General features: G+C 39.2%; 1 protein-coding gene across 1 annotated transcript in view; it reads right to left on the bottom strand.

Annotated features, from left to right (window-relative positions):
• Nucleotides 1-1,102: 1,102 nt before the first annotated feature.
• Nucleotides 1,103-20,145, bottom strand: part of sppl3 (signal peptide peptidase 3) — a 29,593-nt gene continuing 10,550 nt past the window's right edge. The window contains exons 2-11 of the mRNA XM_075455729.1: nt 13,150-13,227; nt 10,424-10,512; nt 10,113-10,232; nt 9,811-9,889; nt 7,893-8,005; nt 6,937-7,043; nt 5,795-5,958; nt 3,726-3,916; nt 3,446-3,555; nt 1,103-3,113 (exon numbers count right to left, since the gene is read on the bottom strand). Of these exons, the coding sequence (XP_075311844.1) occupies nt 3,039-3,113; nt 3,446-3,555; nt 3,726-3,916; nt 5,795-5,958; nt 6,937-7,043; nt 7,893-8,005; nt 9,811-9,889; nt 10,113-10,232; nt 10,424-10,512; nt 13,150-13,227 (1,126 nt within the window). The 3' untranslated portion in view covers nt 1,103-3,038. The remainder of the gene's footprint in view (nt 3,114-3,445; nt 3,556-3,725; nt 3,917-5,794; nt 5,959-6,936; nt 7,044-7,892; nt 8,006-9,810; nt 9,890-10,112; nt 10,233-10,423; nt 10,513-13,149; nt 13,228-20,145) is intronic.

The following is a 20,145-nucleotide window of genomic DNA, read 5'->3' as shown; positions in this document are numbered from 1 at the left end:
AAAAACCCAAGGAAAGAGACGCAGTGTTGTTACAGTTAGAGTCATGTTTATTTACAGCAGAATCCTGAATGAGGAGGGAGAGAAAGGGAAAGGGTTAAAAGGAGACACGGTGTTTTAGATCAAGCGCTTCAGGATTCATGTTTCAACTACACAGTTCTTAATTTATTTTATTCACCATTTTTCTATACAGAATCCATTCAGCCATAATATCAATGCACCAACAGAGCTCTAGTCCTCTGCTGGAGGGGAGAGGAAGAGGAAAGAAAATGAAAAAACTAAACTTGAGCACTAAAGGGAAAAAAAACAAACAAAAAAAACAAACAAACAAGGGGCTAAAAAGGAAAAACATTTTCTATAAAAAACTTTTATCAACATGATCGTCATCTGTTATTTATATATGTATATATACACACACATATATGTATATATATATGCATATAAATATATATTTTCTTGCCATGTCCATGACGGGGTGAAGGAGGTTTGTACTTCCACAACGTCAGAATTTAGATGACTGCACTGAGCAGAATGGCGGGCGTCCCAAACCAGACAGCATTCAGCTTGTAATATTCAGTCTTTGTGAATCGGTCGGAGGAAGTCAGAGCTGATCATTTGCAGTCTTTCTGACCCGCTGCTTCTGTCCCACCCACTGACACGAGCTCATAGGTCCAATGACTCGATGTTAGTCGGCAGAGCTCATGACCCCAGTAGCCCTGTCAATGCAATCTGAGAAATGATACACTGTACACTTAACATGCAAGGCCAAGTAGCATAAAAAGTAAGGAGAAAAAAAAAAAAAAAAAAGAAAAGAAAGGAAAAGAAAAACCCAGCTTCGTTCATACATCTCTCAGACTTTCTGCGGTGTGATCACTCATGTTTCAAGTACACATTAGATACCAACTGACAAGCACCACAAAACAGTGGAAAGACAAAAACCAAAAGAAAAAATAAACCCCAAAAAACTGTCAGGTACCAAATGGTCACAGTAAAAACATCCTGTGAGTTGGCTTTAATCTCCAATTTCCATGTTTTCTCTCTGAAGGGCATGTCTGATTCACAACTCCCCTCCATAGGTCCGAACAGATTTAATGATTTGATCAAGCGCGCGCACACACACACACACACACACACACACACACACACACACACACACACACACACACACGCATACATACATACATACACACACACACTTAACCAGTCATCCAGAAACCGCCATCAAGATCCAATTTGAGTTTAACCTCTCACAATAGTCAGGTCTTCATCGACTGAGGTCAAAACCTTATTTTCACACATTCAGATGTGTTGTTTGTTGCCTGATCTGACATCATCATGCTCTGAGGATTTCTGTATCAGTGAAACCTAAAATAAGTTGCTTTTAGTGTTTCTGTGGCCATATATAAGCTTAAAATTTGGATGTGCACAACTGGTTGCATTTAAAACCCAGCATTGATGTATGAAAAGGTCTCACAGCAAAATAAAGTACATATAAAAAACAAAACAAACAAAAAAAAAAGACATTCGTTTAACCATTGTTGAATTTCTACAGATCCTTTTATTTACTTTTTTTTTTAAAGAAAGAGAAAAAAAAAAAGTTTTCAAGCAACTTGTCAGGTGTTTGAAATCCTCTGATCCGACACACAGCTCCATGGAAACCAGACTATTGCGACCATCTTAAACATGATCATTAATTCAAATTAAAACTGGGTAAAACATCTGTTTGCTCATGTTTTCTGCTCACACACACACACACACACACACACACACACACACACACACACACACACACACACACACACACACACACACACACACACACACACACACACACACACACACACACACACACACACACACGAGCAGGAAACTAACTGTTATTTACCAGCAACCATCAGTAAAGCTTCTTCCGCACGAGCCAAAAAACTCTGGAGAAGAGTCTTTAAATATCGGACGCTTATTTAGTTGGACTCGACACAACTGACAGCCACAGCTCACCAAAATCCATCTGCCGGCTGCAGTCAGTTTCCCACCCTGTTCAACTTGCTCTCAAACACAAATACAAACTCAATATATCGCAAATACATGTGTACACATATATACAAATAGAAGCGACCCCTCCAACGCTGGTGAGGAGGGGGGGCGGGGGAGCTTAACATTTTATAATGCATCATTTTTGTATATGCCAAGAATAAAACTTTTCTAAATAAAATACATAGTTATCTGTGAGGGTGGGGAATGAGGACAGCAGATGAACAGAGGAGGAGGAGGGTGGGGCGCGCTGGGAGTGTCAGAAGAGAAGCCATCATGGAGGGATGATGAAACGGGGGAAGAAAGCGAAGATGAAAGAGGGAGATGGACGGAGAGGGAAGATGCCTCTCCTGTGCTGTGTGTCGCTGCTCCTGGGTACTGCTGTGTGCCACTGTAACACTCCAACCCCTCTCCATTTTCCTTCTATTGTCCCATAATAATATCAATAATGATCACGACAATGCTAAAAAAAACAGAAAAAAACAACAAAAAAACCCAACATATTTATATAAACCCCAGCCATGTCTCACAACCGTAAGTCCAGAAAAAGTGGGGAGGCCTGGTCCTTGAGTTCAGCTGAGAAAACAGTGATGCAGAGGAATTCGAAGAAGAAAAAGAAGGAAACCGCAGAGACAGAAGAGGCCTGACGAATGGGACGGGCCATGTGAGGGAAGTGGCAAACAAGATCAACTACACAAGTGGAAAAAAGGCAGGGAGGGGGGGCAGAACAAAAACAGCACAGGCAGGATGTTCTGTAATGAAGAGGAAATAAACAGCAAAGAGGAAGTTGAGATGAAACAGGGAGGATGTCGAGACCAAAGATGAGTCGTGTTGGGGCGTTGTGATCCACACACTGGTGTCCTTCTGAGGGTTTTCACAGAAGATTGGTGGAAAGCATGAACAAGTGATGACAACATGGCCTCACTGTGAGTGCGCGCCCTCTCCTTCCCTCTAAATCAAGGGAAAAGGTCAGCAGTCTTCCCCGCGCTGGTTGTTCATCCACAGGTGCATCATACCTCCAGAAACCGAGAGCTGCTAGTCTTGTTGGGATGGAAAGGCTCGGACCACATGCGCCGCAAATCCCCCTGTGGGCCACACACACACACACAGTTCTGAAGCAAATGTTCAATTTCCTGGAGAAAATAGGACGTTTATAATTTTTTATTCCCCATTTTAAGTGAATCAAATTAAACTTTTTTAGCCTGATGTGTTATTTATAGAAAGTGTAATACTATGATAATACTACAGTAATAGCAATAATTTAGCAAATCTATTGGAAACTACTTCTTTGGAATTGCTCTTTACAAGCGTCAAGGATTTTTTCTGCTAAATTTAGGTAAAATGTCCACAGCTGAACTTCTTTGCTGCTGTAGAAAGATAAAAAAAAGATTAATTGAGTCACATCCCAACCATTCACCTTCAGGTAGGCCATAGTGAGCAGAGGCAGCAGGGTGAAGGGAACTAGGTAGAGCAGAGCGGGCTGTGCCGCACGATGGATCCTGGAGGCCACTGTGGCAGTTAGCAGACCTGAAAAGACACAGCATGTTCCAACCAAAAAAAAAAAAAGACTATAGAATAAATGGATCTGCATAGAAGCACAGTGTTTTGGAAATGACCAAAACAAAAGTGATCTAAACATCTAGTGAAACTGTCACCTTGACCTTTTACATCCATTCGTCCATCGATTGGTTGCTTACCCACAAAGTATCCGATGAGAGTGCAGTGGAAATAGGAGACGCGCTGCATGCGTCCGGGCATGTTCCCGGGCCCCGGGACTTCCCCATTTGCCTGCTTCTTGTAGTTATCATAACGCAGGACGAAGCATAAGAGCAGCCCCGGCATCACAATGTCTCCTATTCCCAGCATTGAGAAGTGACTTCCTGTGGAGCTGCACAGATGCAAAGAGCGGAAACAAAGCTGAAACACTAAACGCGTAGACCGGAGAGCCACTGCGGCTTTCCAAGGCAGATACACCAATCCACACGCGAGTCATCATTTCACCACCTCTGTCCCAAATCAAACTCAAGGTTAAGACCACATGTGGAAGTGAAACTAGATCTGACAGCTGTGACATGGCCACAGTGCTCATTAGCAGAAAGAATACTGACACAAAAGGACAGACAATGTTACAATAATAAGTGTAGTACCACAGATCTACAGACAGCTGTTCAGTGTCAGACACTTTTTCAGTTAATAATTTGATCAACAAATGTACTAAGCACTAAACCCAAATTATTATTTATTTATTTTTGTGGTTACTTCATCTCAAGCAATTAAAATCTACCATCATCCAATAATGGCTGAAGCTCAATAAACATTTGGATGATATTAGCATTTTTGTTATATTAACTATGGTATAAAAGCATGAATCTAAATACATCTAGAACTGATGATGAACCCGTAGCCGTGTTAACTTCTCCAGGACTCACCACTGTTGGCTGCTGCCACACAGGCATCCAGTTGCTTTGCAAGGTAACAAGAAAGATTTTAAAATAAACCGTCTGCTGACACTTCAAAGGATCATTTTGGTGCAGGCCAAGCCTTAGCAGCTGTGTCACAAGAGCACCGACACCTACATGGTTTCCAACAAAAACTAAACAGGCATCATGCTGATGCTTGCATACAAATCTGATCTGATAACCTGCAGCCTGTCCTCCGTTAAATCCAGAGGAGTAATTTGGTCTCAACATTCGTGTGTACATGACAACAAAGTAATCTTAATCTTAAATAAATCTGATTATCCTGCAGTCTGAACATGGCCACAGTGGGCTCCTAAATTAAAGGAAACTAAAGCCCTGGGGAGCTGAAGCACATATCACTTCACAGCATTTAGCAAAAGAATTGATAAGATAAGAACCTGCAGAAGTCAGTCCTCATGCGGGAAAGAGACTGAAAGACGGATCAATGATCGTAACTTCCACTAATTTCACATCCATAAGTGGTGCCTGAAAGTTTGTGAACAGTATTGGACTGCCTGTTTTAACATCACTGTAAAACAGATTTACACAAGAGCCATAAAAGCAGATAAATGAATCCCCATCAAACAAATAAGACTAATTTATTACATTTGGTTACTTATCTATTGAAAAACCTATTGAGGAAAAAGTATGAACGTCCTTTAAGGTGTTTTGATTGAAATTAAAATGGCTAAACAACAGAGACGGTCTGAAGAGACACAGCCGTGACTGTGATTTCTCTCATTTCTTCTTCTTGTTCTATTCACAGCACGTGCAACACTTTTGAGTTGCAACCTTTGGGCAGTGTGTGTGTGTGTGTGTGTGTGTGTGTGTGTATATGTGTGTGTGTGTGTGTACGTGTGTGTGTGTGTGTGTGGATATTGGACACTGACAACAAACAGATGTGAGGATTACAGAAATATAACAATCGGTTCAAATCACCATCACCAGACACAGTGCTGGCAAATCCATATAAAATCAGACGATAAACAAGCTTCACACTGGGTTTAATGGAGGTGTGAACGTGCTTTAGAATCTAATCACCGTACAACAATAGAATTTTAAAAAAAATCTTTTTTGCTGCTTTGTTGTGTGACTTGACAGCAGGGCAATGCAGTTTTCCCTCTAATTTGTATGCAATACTGGATTTTTTGTCCTTAGTAAATAAATATTTTTGTTTAGTTTGGTTCCCTTTATCTACTTGTAGGACTTTTGCAAAAATCCGATTGACTGACGGCATTAAAAAGAAATAAGTAAAACATTCTAAATGGTTCACATGCTTTCAAGCGCCCCTGTTGTGCAAGTATTACCTAGGAAAGACCAGTTTGCCAGGTAAAGACAGGCGGGGTACATCACGGCCCATCCCCGGCCCCAGGTGCAGCTTCCTGGACAGAACATCTATGGGATTTTCAGCAGGCTGGGTGGCAACTTTGACCATCACATTACTGTTGAAGATGTAGGCTGAGAAAAACACCTGGAGGGAGAGAGCAGGGAATCCGATCAGTTCCAAAGAACCCAAAACTATTTCCATCACTACTTTTGTCACTAGGTGTCATGAAACTCAAAAGTTTTGACAGTAAGATCATCCTAAATGTTTATTTTTTTAAATGTTTTGGGGTTTGTGCCCTCCCTCTCTTTGTAGACAGAACACAGAGTGAGGCTTCAACTTTTAAAGTTATGTTTACCGCTCGCCTCACACTGCTCAGAGGGCAGCGCTGTGGAAGCCTCACTTAAAGAAAGGAGCAGTAATGACACGGGTGGCGGGGGGGTTGTTGCTTTATAACATTAATTCCCATTCAAGAAAAAAAAAAAAAAGTCCAAAAATGCCCATCCATGTCATACCCAAGGCAGGTTGACAGCTGTTTATGAACCACATTCAGTGAATGCTTGGTTTTGATATTTTTTTTAATGTTTTTTGTTTTTTTCCCCCAAAACTGTCAGAAAAACTTAAACAGTTACTGCAATTCAGTTTTCGATGTTTGAACGTCCTCAAAAAAAGTCACCCCTTTTGTCCATTCGACTGCTTTTGTAAACAGGTGCTTGTCGTTGTGACCTATTGGAGAACACGATCAGTCTTGATGTCTTACCCAGGCCTGGTCCAAATTTGATTAGATTTTTCTCAAACAAGTGCTCTCCAAAAACTCTTACATGCCAATAAAGGCCTGTGGATACAACATGGGAGCTCCTACAGGCTCCCGAGGGGGGTCAATCAAAAGTCATCAATACATGATGACACAACAGCAAAGTGTGTTAGCGATTCACATTCCTTTTAATCAATTGTTTCAAAAGAATCTCAGAATTTCAATGTATGCATGAAGTATCATGTATCTGCCTGGTGACATTCAGAAGGGGAAAAAAGGCCTTTATGCAATAAATATTTTGTGTCATTTTTTGTAGAAGTGTAGATTTGTGTACAATCTGTTGATGCAGGTTCGATGGGAGCGTTTCTTACCCAGAAAACATCATAAATGAGTAGTCCTGACAGCAGCAGGCAAGACACCTTTAGACTGGGAAGTCGAACGAAGGCTATCATGGCGACACACAAGCCCATTGCCAATGCTGCAGGGGGTGGGCAAAAAGACAGGGTGCCAGTTAAACAGTTGAAACGCAGTAGAAATCCACAGAAATTCCACAGTAGAAATTGAGTCGAAACAAGCTGATAAAGCAACATGGGAAAAGGTTTTAAGTCATTTAAGAAACCTTCATAATCCAATCATATTTTTTTAAAAACAAAGCTAATATCAGGGAAAAAGCTTCAATTCTAAATCCATATTCGGTTAAATAAAAAAACAACTAGCTCAACGTGTGCATGTGGCCTTTTCCCTCAGAGCTGCATTGTTCATAAAAATCAAGTATCAAATTATCAAACAACTGCACACACGTATCTACGCACTCCGTCTTTCAGGATGGCATTAAATATTATGAAGACACTGCAGCTTAAATGTCAATGTGTTTTATAGAGTAGCTGGCTAACAGAACTTTTCTCTTTGTTCAAACGAAGTGTGCACTGCTGTAAAAGCCTCGAGACAATGCTACTAAAATCTTCAGACCACATGAGCCATACTAAGTTCCCTCTTTTACAGGAAGACGATGAAAACTGAATTTTGATAGATTTGTTAGCATCTTGTTTCCAGAACGACACCTCGAGCATTTCGGTGCAATTCTTAAAAGGTTCCTTTGAATTGTAAAACACCACTCTGTGTCAATACATTTCTGCATAAATTCTTGATTTGAGTGCTCATTGAGTGCCCATTAATTTACATCGAACCGCACCTGAAGGGGTCTTATGTTATGTGCACGTTCTTGTGTTACAAAACCTTCTTCAAAACATTTCTGAATGAAAACCCGAGCAAGTTTGTGAGAGGCACGGAAGTCTTTTTCCAGTGGAGCCGTGACCGAGCAACGCACCGTCCATGAGGAGCCAGTGTCCTGTCAGCACCCAGATGAGCACCAACAGAACAGAGAAGGAGAACGACAGGAGTTCAGCCAGGGTGAAACGCCCACAGCAACCAAACGAAATCCTGCATTAAAGCAAGCACACACAAGAGAGTCCATGGGAAAATGTCATACACGCAAGCTTTTACACTTCATCACTGAGCAGTCTGTGCGTGCTGTGCAAAGAGCAACTACAATGAGAGGAAAACTGGGGGCTGGGTTAGAGAGCGGACACTGAACCATTTGTCGTGTATGTAATGTAAAAGAATGATCAATTCAGTGCGTGGATAATTGATAGCTAAACAATCCTGTTGCCTACAAAAGTTCAAATGGAGTTCAATTTTTGATTCATAATATATGGAACTCAGTAAAGCCATTTATTATGAGATATGAAACGTTAATTATTTTATCAACCAATCAGTCTTTATGACATTGATCACTTCCGCATTAATGTTCCACAACCTTCGTTCAACAGTGCTGAATTTCAACAATGTGTTCTTTCGCCGTAACAACTCGGATTTAGTAGCCAAGTGTGCAGAGGTGGTGTAAAACATGGCGATGATGGATGGAGGCAGCTGAAAATATCACTTTTCTAGATTTAAAAAAAAAAAACTTGTTGAAGTCTGTGTTAAACTCCTGAGGGTTCAGCTGAACCACGGCGAATGTAGTTTTAAAATCAACTCCACAAAAGAACACACCTCAGCATCTTTTTAGCCGTTTATGGGAAAAGAAGCTCCACGACCACACAAAACTAATCCTATATATAGTTGCATTTTTTCAAAACAACATAATCTTTTGCCATAATAGTTTGTATCGAACAAAGAGCAGCACTACGTTAAACAAAGCAAAAGGGAGCAGTTGGAAACAATATATGGTTGAACTGAGAGCCAACGCTTGAGCTACATCATATACGCTCCTGAACGGTTTCCATCTCAAACAAGGAAGAAAAACAAAAACAACTCGGTAGTGCAACTAATTATAGGTTAGAAAAACAAGAAAGGAGAAAAGGCTGATCGGCCCCATTATTTATTCATTGACTAACAGGTTTGTCTGCTCATCAGATAATAGTAGGAATGAAACCACAGCTGCTGCGCATGCCTGTCGGTTAATGTGACTGCAGCAGTCCAGACTTTAGCTGTGATGAAAGGGACGCATAAAGGTTCTCAAGTCAAATTTGGTCAGACTGCCGTTGCATGAGGTTACAGGATAGCACCGGGGGGGGGGATTCACACAGACATGTTCTGCTGTCACAGGATTAAATGGAAAGAGGTACGTATCTGAAAGGGGCTGAAGAGAAAAGACATAGATGGTTGCTGTGAGAAAGATTGTGTGTGTAGCTTTTATGCAAAGCTGTGTCTACATTCGCAAAATAATAACAAACTAAGCACAGAACAGAACACAAAGGACCTTAGGTTGATGGTAAAGTTATTATTGGCTATCTAAAGCAAAAAATAAAAAAAAAAGGTTGACTGAAACCAGAAATGAGACTATATGTTTAGGTAGTGAGGTGCTCACGCTCTGCGGTGGGTCAGAAAAAATAAAAAAATAAAAAAATAAAAAACTTATTTTATTCTCAAAAACTGAACATAGAAGCTCCATTAAATTGTTTTTATATAATATAATATATTCATTTGTACGAGAAAAATACTTAACAAAGGATACAATCACTCCGACAAACAAGTATTTCCAGTACAAGTAGTATTAAGCTGTATGTTTAAGTAGTATTAAACATACAGCGTTTTACCAAGATTGGACTGTTAAATTCTGTAAAAAGTACAAAACAGCATGAAGCAGTTTTACAAACACACACACACACACACACACACACACACACACACACACACACACACACACACAAAAAAGACAATACAAATCCACATGTTTTCCTTACTTGTTCTGTGGGGAGCAGGGTCTGGTCAGATACTGGCACATTGGCAACAACAGGAATGCAAATGCAATTGTAGCAAGAACTGAGGAGAGGAACAAAGACACAGCAATGAGAGCTTCAGCCTAATATACAGCGACTGCTTTTTGCAATCGTTTGCATCTATTTAAAGGAGCAGCTAATAGTTTTCAGTTTCAACAATCAGCGCAGTAGAGAGGTCTTCCCGAGTGTGTAACTACTGCATTGAAATGTTAAAGGCCTTATAATAATTCTACAGTTGCGATATCTTTGTTGACCTCAGAAGTTACCTGCTGTGCAGATGGTGAAGACCACTTGTACCGAGTCGAAGAAGAAGAACATGACTAGCAGAGACACGGAGGCTCCTATTGGCAGAAACAAGGCCTGTGTCGAGTCTATAGTCTGAATGCCTGAAAAACAATTCAAACAGACATAAGAAGGCTTTAAAACAAACATACAAACATAAAACAATTAACTCAAAGACATGGGCACAAGTCAGAACAGCTAATCAATCATTTGGAAAACTTCTAAACCGAAGAACTAAGACTCTGTCCGTCTATTTCATATAAATTTCATGCTATGCCATTTAGATGGAACGTACTGTTGTTTGTGTTGTTATTAAAAGCCCCCGTTGTTGTAGGGTTACCATCTTTATCCTTCTCCTGGTTTTCACAATCCATGTTTAATGACCTGCAGAAAGGAGAGGCAACAAAAAAAGACGAGATGGTGAGATTCTGACAACAGATGACACGAGACTTCATGAATACATTAATTAACCTTCTTTCTTTTAAGAGAGCTATTATTTGTAGTAATCCAGCTTTTTGGGTTTATATGACATGAAAAAGCTGGCGTAAACGGTTTTACAATCAAAACATTTTAAGGCATTATATAGAGGAGAAAAATACACTTAGTGTTATTAGAAAAGTCCCAGTCGAACTGAAATGTGGAAACACGATGGAAATATTAGAAGATTAATGTTTGCTCGATGTATTAACTCTTTCGGTGCCATTGACGTCTATAGACGTCAATTTAAAAAAAAACGTTGACTGCCAAAGACGTCTATAGACGTCAATTGCGTTTTTTTAACGGAGCGGGCTGGGGGACAATCTAGCGGAGTTCGTCACTAAATCTTATACTAAATCTAGAATATACTGGCAAAATTACCCGCAAGGTGGCAGCAGTGCCACTTTGCACAAAAAAAAAACAAAAAAAAAACGCCAGTTTTCTCCATTTTTTTGTGCAAACAGCTGTTTATGGTGAAACCAACCTATGTTCTACTGTCTATTACTAAAGGACTGAAAATGGTAGAAACAAACTTTTTTTTCCTGATCAAAGAAGAGAGTCTACTCTTTCTTTTGGTAATTTCGGTGTGTACATAGTCATAAGACACACTTTTCTGTGGGTCTTGGAAAATCAGTCAAAATACTGTGAAACACTTGGCAGTATGGGTCTCGCACTGAAAATGCCTGGCAGCCAATGAGTTAATCTAAAGAGCGCTAGGAAGGATTTATACTATTTATTCAAATAAATATGATGGAAGAGCTTGGTAGATATCTCTGGAAACCCAGAGCGGCTACATTGAAGTGATGTATACCATACTGAACCGGTAATAAATAAATGAATGAATGAATGTATATGAGTCAGGATTGAGCCATCCAACCTAAAATCAAGAGCAAGAGCAACTTCCAGGCTGTATCATAGATAACACATAAGCAAAGTAAATGTATCTCTTGTGAAAATATCATTTTATTGATAAGTTTGATAAGACATAAATGCTAAAAATGTCCCCATCCACTCTCCCATCAACACCACATAATTTTACGTTACATGGGGAGTTGAATGCTACTTCATTGACGAGTTGTGTTATTTTAAAGAGAACAAAACTCAGACACTAAAAGAGCTCTAATGGTTATTGTAGGACATAAATAGACATACACACACACACACATATCTATCTATATATATATATATATATATATATATATATATATACAAATATACATACATACATACACACACACATATGTTTCTATACAGTTTTTGCTTCATGCTTCTACACTTTAAGTCATCAGAGTTGTTAATCAGCAACTTGCACTATATGTATTTTTTATTTTGTGGGCCAATGTGAAAGAAGAAATTCTACTGGAAACAGAGCATTTTTTCTTTGTAGCGGAGCTAACTTTAAATGATCTAAAGCATTTTGTATCATTGCCTACACCATGTGTGTTCAAAAAGATGAAGACGGATATTTTCAGTCATTCACTGATCCCTTTCTAATTGCTGCCGGCCAATTATGATTACATATAAATGGATAATGTGGGTTAGATGTGTCAGATAGACTTCTTATTTAAGAACCCAGATGCTTTGGGCTTGTTTGTCTCTGTCACAAGACTTGGCAACACCAGCTCTATCAGTCAGTGCAGAACAGGCTGCAGGTACAAAAAACAAAACAAAAAAAGACAGCATTGGTGTGAGGGAGAGTAACGCTCCTCATTTTGAAAGGCTTACAGTAAATAACATTGCATTTGTGTAAGGGTGTAATGTGAGTATGAGTTAATAATCAGATGAAGCTGAGTAACTTGTAATGGGGAAAAATAAATGAATATCCTGTCTGTGAATCATGTAAACATCATAACTGGAATATTTTCTTAATTTAATTGAAGTAAATGGTCATATTCCGGTTATTGCCGTCCATGTACAGATCCTGTGTTGTTGAGGGCAGAAATGCTCCCACCCAGGGATATTTTTCTACTTTAGATGCTTTCTGTAAACTCAAATCATATGAATGGACCTGGTTTAAGGCCTCTGAGTGTAGTCAAATGCCATAATCCAAACCCAGTATGTAATTTATATACAAACAGGGCTGCACTTAAACAAATACGTGATGATAATACTCTAATAAAACTAAATCAATTAAAACAGTCCAAGGGGCAGGACTGAAGATCTCTATCAGTGCACATATTAATACACTAAAATTATTTCACATGTACCGTTCGTGGAGTATACTGTGATTCTGGAAAGGCCAACTTGTGCTTTTTACTTACTTGATCCAGAAGTGATAGCTTTTCATTCGACTTGAACTCGAGAAATGGGCTCATGTTTCAACTCTTACCCAAAACTCTTATTTTTTGGCAGCCCAGAACACAGCTTTTTCAATAATCAGAGAATGATAAAGAAATGCCTCCAAATTACTATAAATCGGTAAAATTTAGAAATAAATTTAAAAGATATTTACATCAGGCCATAGGCTTTACTTATGTGCCAAACAAAATGCAATATGCGACACATTTCCTGCTTTAAGGGCAGTAATTATTCATCGTCACTCACCTGAAGCTGCCATAGACTATGAGAAGGATTGAGATGAGGAAGGTAGACACCTGGCTGGAGTCAACTAGGGAGTACGCCCTGTAGGCAAAACAGAAAAGAGAGAGGAATGTGAACGTGACAAATTTATAAGCACAACTGTTTAACCGCAGATTAAAATCAGCTCTAACATAATGCTTCAGGAATGAATAAAACAATCTGGATACAAACATGTTGTCTTACTGAATCATCAACACTGTTACCTTTTTTTTTGCCAAATACAATATGTAGCCTATTATTTTCCTAAATACAACCTAAAGAGCAGGTAAACCAAAAATGACCATAAAATGACAAATCATTTTTAAAAAAGGCAGCAACACATCAGGTTTATATGAATCAGCGGCCCTCCCCCTCTGTCGGTCCAGATGGGAAAGCTTTACACGCTCTAATTTGTCCCACAGACATTTCATACCGTGTAAACCTTCCAAGTGTGTTTTTAAGAACATATTCTTTAATACATCAACGAAAATAATGCATTTACTAAATCGAATATTCATAATTTCTGACAATAAACCTCAATGTCCACCGTGGTATGGCAGCAAAAAGGAAACCGAGCCCTGGACAATATTATTGGAATTTTCAGAACAGAAACAGACTTCAGATAACAGAGACAGAGACTGACTGTAGTCACGTTATCATCGTGGTGGATTATTAAAGACGAATCATGAATTTCAGGACTGATGAATTTGAAGGGCAGAAAATCCAGCTGAGAACTGTTTGACTGTAATGAGTTGTGTAACAGCATTTTCTCTGGGAATAAAGGTGGATTCCTTTTTGGGACTCCTTTTCGCCTCATAGGCCTACAAACTATCAGTGTAATGTCAGAATGGATTACAAATCGCCCAATCATTTCCATTTTTTCAAGTCAGGGCCTCGAAAGAGCGAAAAACAGAAAAGTATTTTACCGTAATTTCAGATTTGACTGTATGAAAATCTCACTATCGTTGGGAGAATGGCAAGGAATCCTTCCATTCCAGGGTTTAAGATTATCAAGTACAGCATGTGTAGAATAACTAAGCAGCATACTGATTTCATACAAAGGCCTACGTATTTTGCAAAGGAAGCAACTGGGTCAGCAGAGCTAAGCTTAACTACTGCATCTTATTAAACCAGTGAATCTAAAATCCATCTCTGTCATCATCTACATCACAAAACATTTTGAACAAATGATCTATTAGCACATAATCATCCAGAATAGTATTTAACTGCCCTCTCTTCACCCTTTTCTCTGTCTTTGGTGAATGGCCCAAACACACACACACTCACTCACTCACTCATGCAAGCAACATCAACTGCTTCCATCTATACCCACAAAAACACCAAAACATTATGCACAGAAGCGAGGCCTTTAGAGTTTAGACTGTTGTACGCAGAAATTACAACAGACTTTACAGCAGTCTCCAAAGGAAGTGCAGCTGACGAGGACATGAATGTTAGTGAGACGGGAAATATGGACGCATCACATTGTTTATGTAATGATGTATAGCATGAATTTGAATACCTTAATTAAAAAAAAAAAAAAAAAAAAAAAAAAAAAAAGTAAAAATGCATACACAGTGACAGCCCAATCAAATTCTATATTGTGATCAATATAGAATATAGAAAATATAGAAAATCATCAATATAGAAAAAAAAAAATATAGACACCCCCCCCCCCCCCAAAAAAAAAAAAAAAGATGGCAGAATCTCTCTTGGTCTAATGTACAGAGTTACAGATATTTCTGTAGTCCATTAATTTTTTTTAATCTGTAAACAGATACCTGCAGATGATGACATTAATAAACATAATCAGACCATAGTCTGATGTCTTACCCAGCCATAGCCCAAATTTGATAATAATTAACAATAAACTCTCTTTCTCAAGTGTGTCCTGGGATCTCCAAAAATCCTCCGTGGCTTATAAAGCTTGTGAACACGAAATAGCAGCTCCTCCAGGCTTATGTGAAGTGTCGATCAAAAGAGAATGTTGCTGGCTTTGCTCTGAAATCATCGTATTAACAATATAAACCAGACGTACCAACAGGAATAAAAATACGAAAGATGAGAAACAACTGCCAGCAACATGATAATCAAACTGTACTATGGGCTGAAAGCTTTGCTGAACTTGACAGTGGGGCACTGACTGTACCTGCTATGGTCAGAGTATATCAAAATGCCTTGTACCAATCAAACTGAAGGAATTTCAGTTTTCCAACAGCATGCTGCACGTATACCTACTCATACGCAGCGCTATAATATGAAGTAAACTGCGAAGACAACAGCTGTCACCATCAAGCAGTCCAATGTATAATCAGTATAATTTGGTTTGTGGTTCGCAGGCTTATACGGTCACTATACCCATAGTGGTTTCAGTGTCAGCTTAATCCTGATCATGTAATGCATTTTTCTGGGCCTAAGAAAAGACTGACACTGTGACATGCCTGTTTTTAATTGAGAAGTGCATTACTGACTCAGATCCTCTCAAGAACAACAACAAAAAGGAGGTGGCAGGATGATCGTTGCTCCACCTGAGCAAAGCTGTCAAACCTGATAACCAGCAAAGTATTTTATAATATGCATGTACAGTACACCACACTTGTCAGTTATTATGACCAAAAAAAAAAAAAAAAACCACTAAATTTTTTACCTAACAGCTCACTCCAGAGTAGTGATGCTCCGATCGATCGGTTGCCAATCATGATCGGCCGATAATGCCCAAAAATAGCCTGATCGGCGATCGGAAAAATATGCCGAAAAAACGATCACGTGACGTAAATTACTAGCGACCACTTTCTAATGTGGTAACGTGACGTGTGTACAGAAACGAACATGCAAAACCTCTACAGTGCATCTCGACAACATGACCTCTCCTATCTGGAATTTCTTCAATGTGTCAGAAAGATGTGAAACTTATTGCAGTCACGCCATCTGCGCTTCGGAGAGGCACGGTCGCGCTAGCTACACTTGAAAATCGCGTCGCACGGTAGAGCGTGTGAGCGGATTTATGGTGCATTCAAGTGCACCCCGTAAACTCAGAAATCTATATCGAAGTTTAATTTTTCATTTGTTGGAATACATACACCTGTCATTTCTTGGTTGTTTTTTTACTACATTCTTCTTAATGATAAAAACAAAATGATAGAACAAAATTATTGAAGCATATTCAGATTCAAACTCATTTCTGCATAGTCAGATTTGAAAACTTCATTTAGAACCAAATCAAAATGTTCTCTGCCGACTCCACCAGATTCATGTTCTACATGTCCGCAGCTACCTCTGTGGTGATTTTCAAGTTATTTCACTGCATCATTGTTTAATAATCTGATGTTGAAATCATACCCAATGCATGTATTTGGCTAGATTAAAAAATTAATAAAAAAAGAAATTCTAATTGTTTTCTGCAAACTCCACCAGATTCTTGTTCTTCATGTCCCCAGCTACCTCTGGCGGTTTAATTTCTATAAATGGTGCACTCTCTGCTAGATGAAAGGCATGGAAATGTCCGATTCCTTCCGTGATCGGCAATCGGGCAGATCATGATTTTGGTGATCGGTGATCGGTCAAAAAAATGCTGATCGGAGCATCACTACTCCAGAGTAAATGAATGAAAAAAAAGATACTTTAAAAAGGTTTAGAAGTGGTCGGTAACGCCCTAAATAAACAGGAAATCCACAAAGACAACAACTAACACTGATTAAATAACATTTAAGACTACAAGACTGTTGTTTGAATCAACATCCCATTCTAGTATTTTTTTTAACTACTTGACCCATGTAATAGTAGAAGTGCCGTGAGATGACATTTATTGTGATTTAGCACCATTTAAATAAAACTGTACAGAAACTGAATTGAATGTAATACTAGTGGAGATTCTCCCCCTCTGCTTCAGCAGCTACGGCAGCTTAGTGTAAAACAGCATACAGTGCAAAGAAAAAGAATTTCCTTCACAACACCCTGGTCATCAATGTTGCATTTAACTTTACGTTAGAGATGAAACTTCTCTTAAACTTGAAGGATCGTAACAGCACTAAAGAAGGTATCTTTATGATAAGACAAGAATAAACAAATCTCATTGTGGTGCTGACAGTTAAACAGAATCGTCTTCCCCCTGTCAGTTATTCAGTGGCACGGTCATAACAACAGGGAGTATAGGCGGAGAGAGGCAACATGTAGTTCACTGTGGAAACAGGACACCAGCACAATACTGCATCATGTAGCTTTGCCCTGGTCTTGTTTGTCCAACACAGGCCTCTACTTAATGACTGAAAACCACACTCCACAGGCACCATTTTCACAGATACGTCCAATCACAATAGGGCCTGTATACTTGTCCCTAGATTAGGGGTGGGCGATATGGAAAAAATGTTGTATCACGATTTTTTGCATAAAATCACGATTTCGATTTTTTATCACGATCTTCCATCCAAAAAAAAAAAAAAAGAAAGACCAATTACAGTAGAGTTAAGTCGACATGCTGAACCACAGAAGAGCTAAGGAGTAAAAGAAAGAATTTGGCAATCAACACATTGTAATTCAACTGTAAGCCAATTCAAGATGAAAAATAATGATCTAATTAATGACATCTGACACAGTGAGAGTGAAGCAACCGGAACTAGAAAAACGAACCACTGATGACGACTTGACTCCACCTGTTAGAAAGCCCATGTTGTTTGGTTATTTTCAGTTAAATACATTAATTACCTCCACCAAGGAGGTTATGTGATCGCCCGAGTCAGTTGGTTGTCTGTCTGGATGTTCATCTGTTCGTGCTGCAATCTTGCGACCTGCCACAAGGTGGCGCGACCTGGCGGAGGTCTGCACTCTCTGAGTGCATTTCTAGTTTATATTGTGTTTTACGGTGAGTTTTCATACGTCCAACGTTCGTGAACGCACCATAGACGTTCCGATGTTCCTGAATGTACCGCACCTGTGCGTGAGACGATGTCGCTGTAAAGTTTCGTTTCTCCTCCCGATCCAGCAGTGAACAGCTTGTAATTTTCCCTTTGCTGTTTTCACCTAACATTAGCCTGTACACCCTGGGTTTATTGTGTGTAAATGCCAGAAGAACCACAGCCAAATAAATCCACCACAAACTGGACATCTGTATCCGTGTCTTTTAACGAGGACACACACCATACACCAGCATTAAAAAAAAAAAAAAAAAAAAAAAAAAAAAAAAAAAATCATTGCGCTGATTGTCAAAGGCGATCTATACGGTTTCTCTAATTTGGTAGTTCGCCTGCGATTCTCCACTCTTCCTCGCCAGTCACGATTTTATATCGTCAGATCGCGCACCCCTACCCTAGATGTAGGTCACAATAAACAATATGACACCCTATTCAGACAACTGTCTTTTTGTAGGTTCCAACCTTAAATGAGCTGCGCGTCTTAAAAGTGGTTCGGCTTCAAGCATTAAAACTGTGATTAAGAAAGTGACCTTGTTCTTCTCCAGACTGACACTAATGATTTCACTGCTTCACTGTCAACACAACAAGCAGCGAGACAGCAAGTTTAATCTACCACAGTCCTCATTCATATTCTGGTATCGAATTGGTTCGTTTGGATTCTGTGCACAGAAGCCTGTAGAACATGAGTGAGATAGATGAATGGAACATTTAAAAACAAAATACAATCCCGGACTGTTGAGAGCTGGCTGGCAGCCCAACGTGCCATAAGACGTCCTTGTTCACTGACAGACTTGGTTTTCAATAACACAATTCCAATACCGTCCTCCATCAAACTAGTTCCATGCATGACTTGACCACTAACGGTCAGGTCAACAGGCCGCAGCGAAGACCTTTACCAATGCTGCCACTGCGAGGCGTTGATATTTAAACGGATTTGATGGATTTTCTGTCAAAGATTTGTAATTCAAACTGTTTTACAATTGCTCTTCAACAGAAAAGTCAGCTGTATGTTCCTAATAAAACACAGACTGAAAAAAAATGTCCAATCATGTGCTTCAATACATGGACAGAGTTTTTGTTCTAACAAAATCCAGTTGAAAATAAACTCTTTATACAAACAATAACAGGCTGCTGGCTTGTGATTGGTTCTGCACAATCTGGGTATGTTACGAAGGATGACAAACGTTTGCTGTTGCACATGTTTCCATGCACATTTCTCCACGGCTTATTTTGGCCTAACAAGCGTAGCAAATCGCAAACTTGTCGTTCTTAATTCAAAGTTAAAATCCACCACGACAGTTTACTACTGCGATGCTGAAATCGATCATATCTGTCCGTGTTCTAGAATGCAAAATATGCTATAAATTAATAAATGAATCCAATACGAGTTGGGAGATGACTGAGACCGACTGGTCATTCTCTGGTCAGTCAGTCATCAGACAGGTCTGGTTGGCTTAGATAGATTAATCTTTTCTGAACATCCACTTAGGGATTAACAACTATCTGGCTCCTCTTCCTGATCCCAATCCTGGATATGATGGGTTAAATTGATCGAGAACGTTATAAACTCTGACCTCCTGCTGAATTATTGCTCTGGCAGGCTTACATCTTTTTTTTTTTTTTTTTTTTTTCCAAATACGAGATTCAAAATAAACCAATGTAGAAATTGTATACATTTCACAAAAAGCTGTTATTCTTGATTATTACAACGTCTTGTTTAAGCCAAGACAAAAACTGAAGTCAAGATATGATCCTGTTAATGTTAATTAGCTCATGAACACTGCGATCTCCACACATAAACACGAGGAGGGCTTTTAGATTCTGAAGGATCTTTGTGGAGCAATTGTTCAGAACACTGGCAACAGGTGCTTTAGTAATCTGCCTAAAACAGATCAATGCGTTCTTCCAAGTCGTATCACCTAAGTCCTCCGTAAATCTACATTAAAGGGTCTAAACTTGATCATTTCAAATGTACAAAAACCAAAATGTTCATTGTCAGCAGTTTAGTAGGATTGTTATGAATGATTGGTTGATTATTCAGTGTCAACAAAAGCGGAGTCTGAACTGGCCTTGT

This window comes from Odontesthes bonariensis, chromosome 22 (assembly GCF_027942865.1).
Source record: "Odontesthes bonariensis isolate fOdoBon6 chromosome 22, fOdoBon6.hap1, whole genome shotgun sequence".
Lineage (NCBI taxonomy): Eukaryota > Metazoa > Chordata > Actinopteri > Atheriniformes > Atherinopsidae > Odontesthes > Odontesthes bonariensis.
The sequence above is the reverse complement of the archived record's forward strand: the minus strand, read 5'-3'. Positions and strand labels throughout refer to the sequence as shown.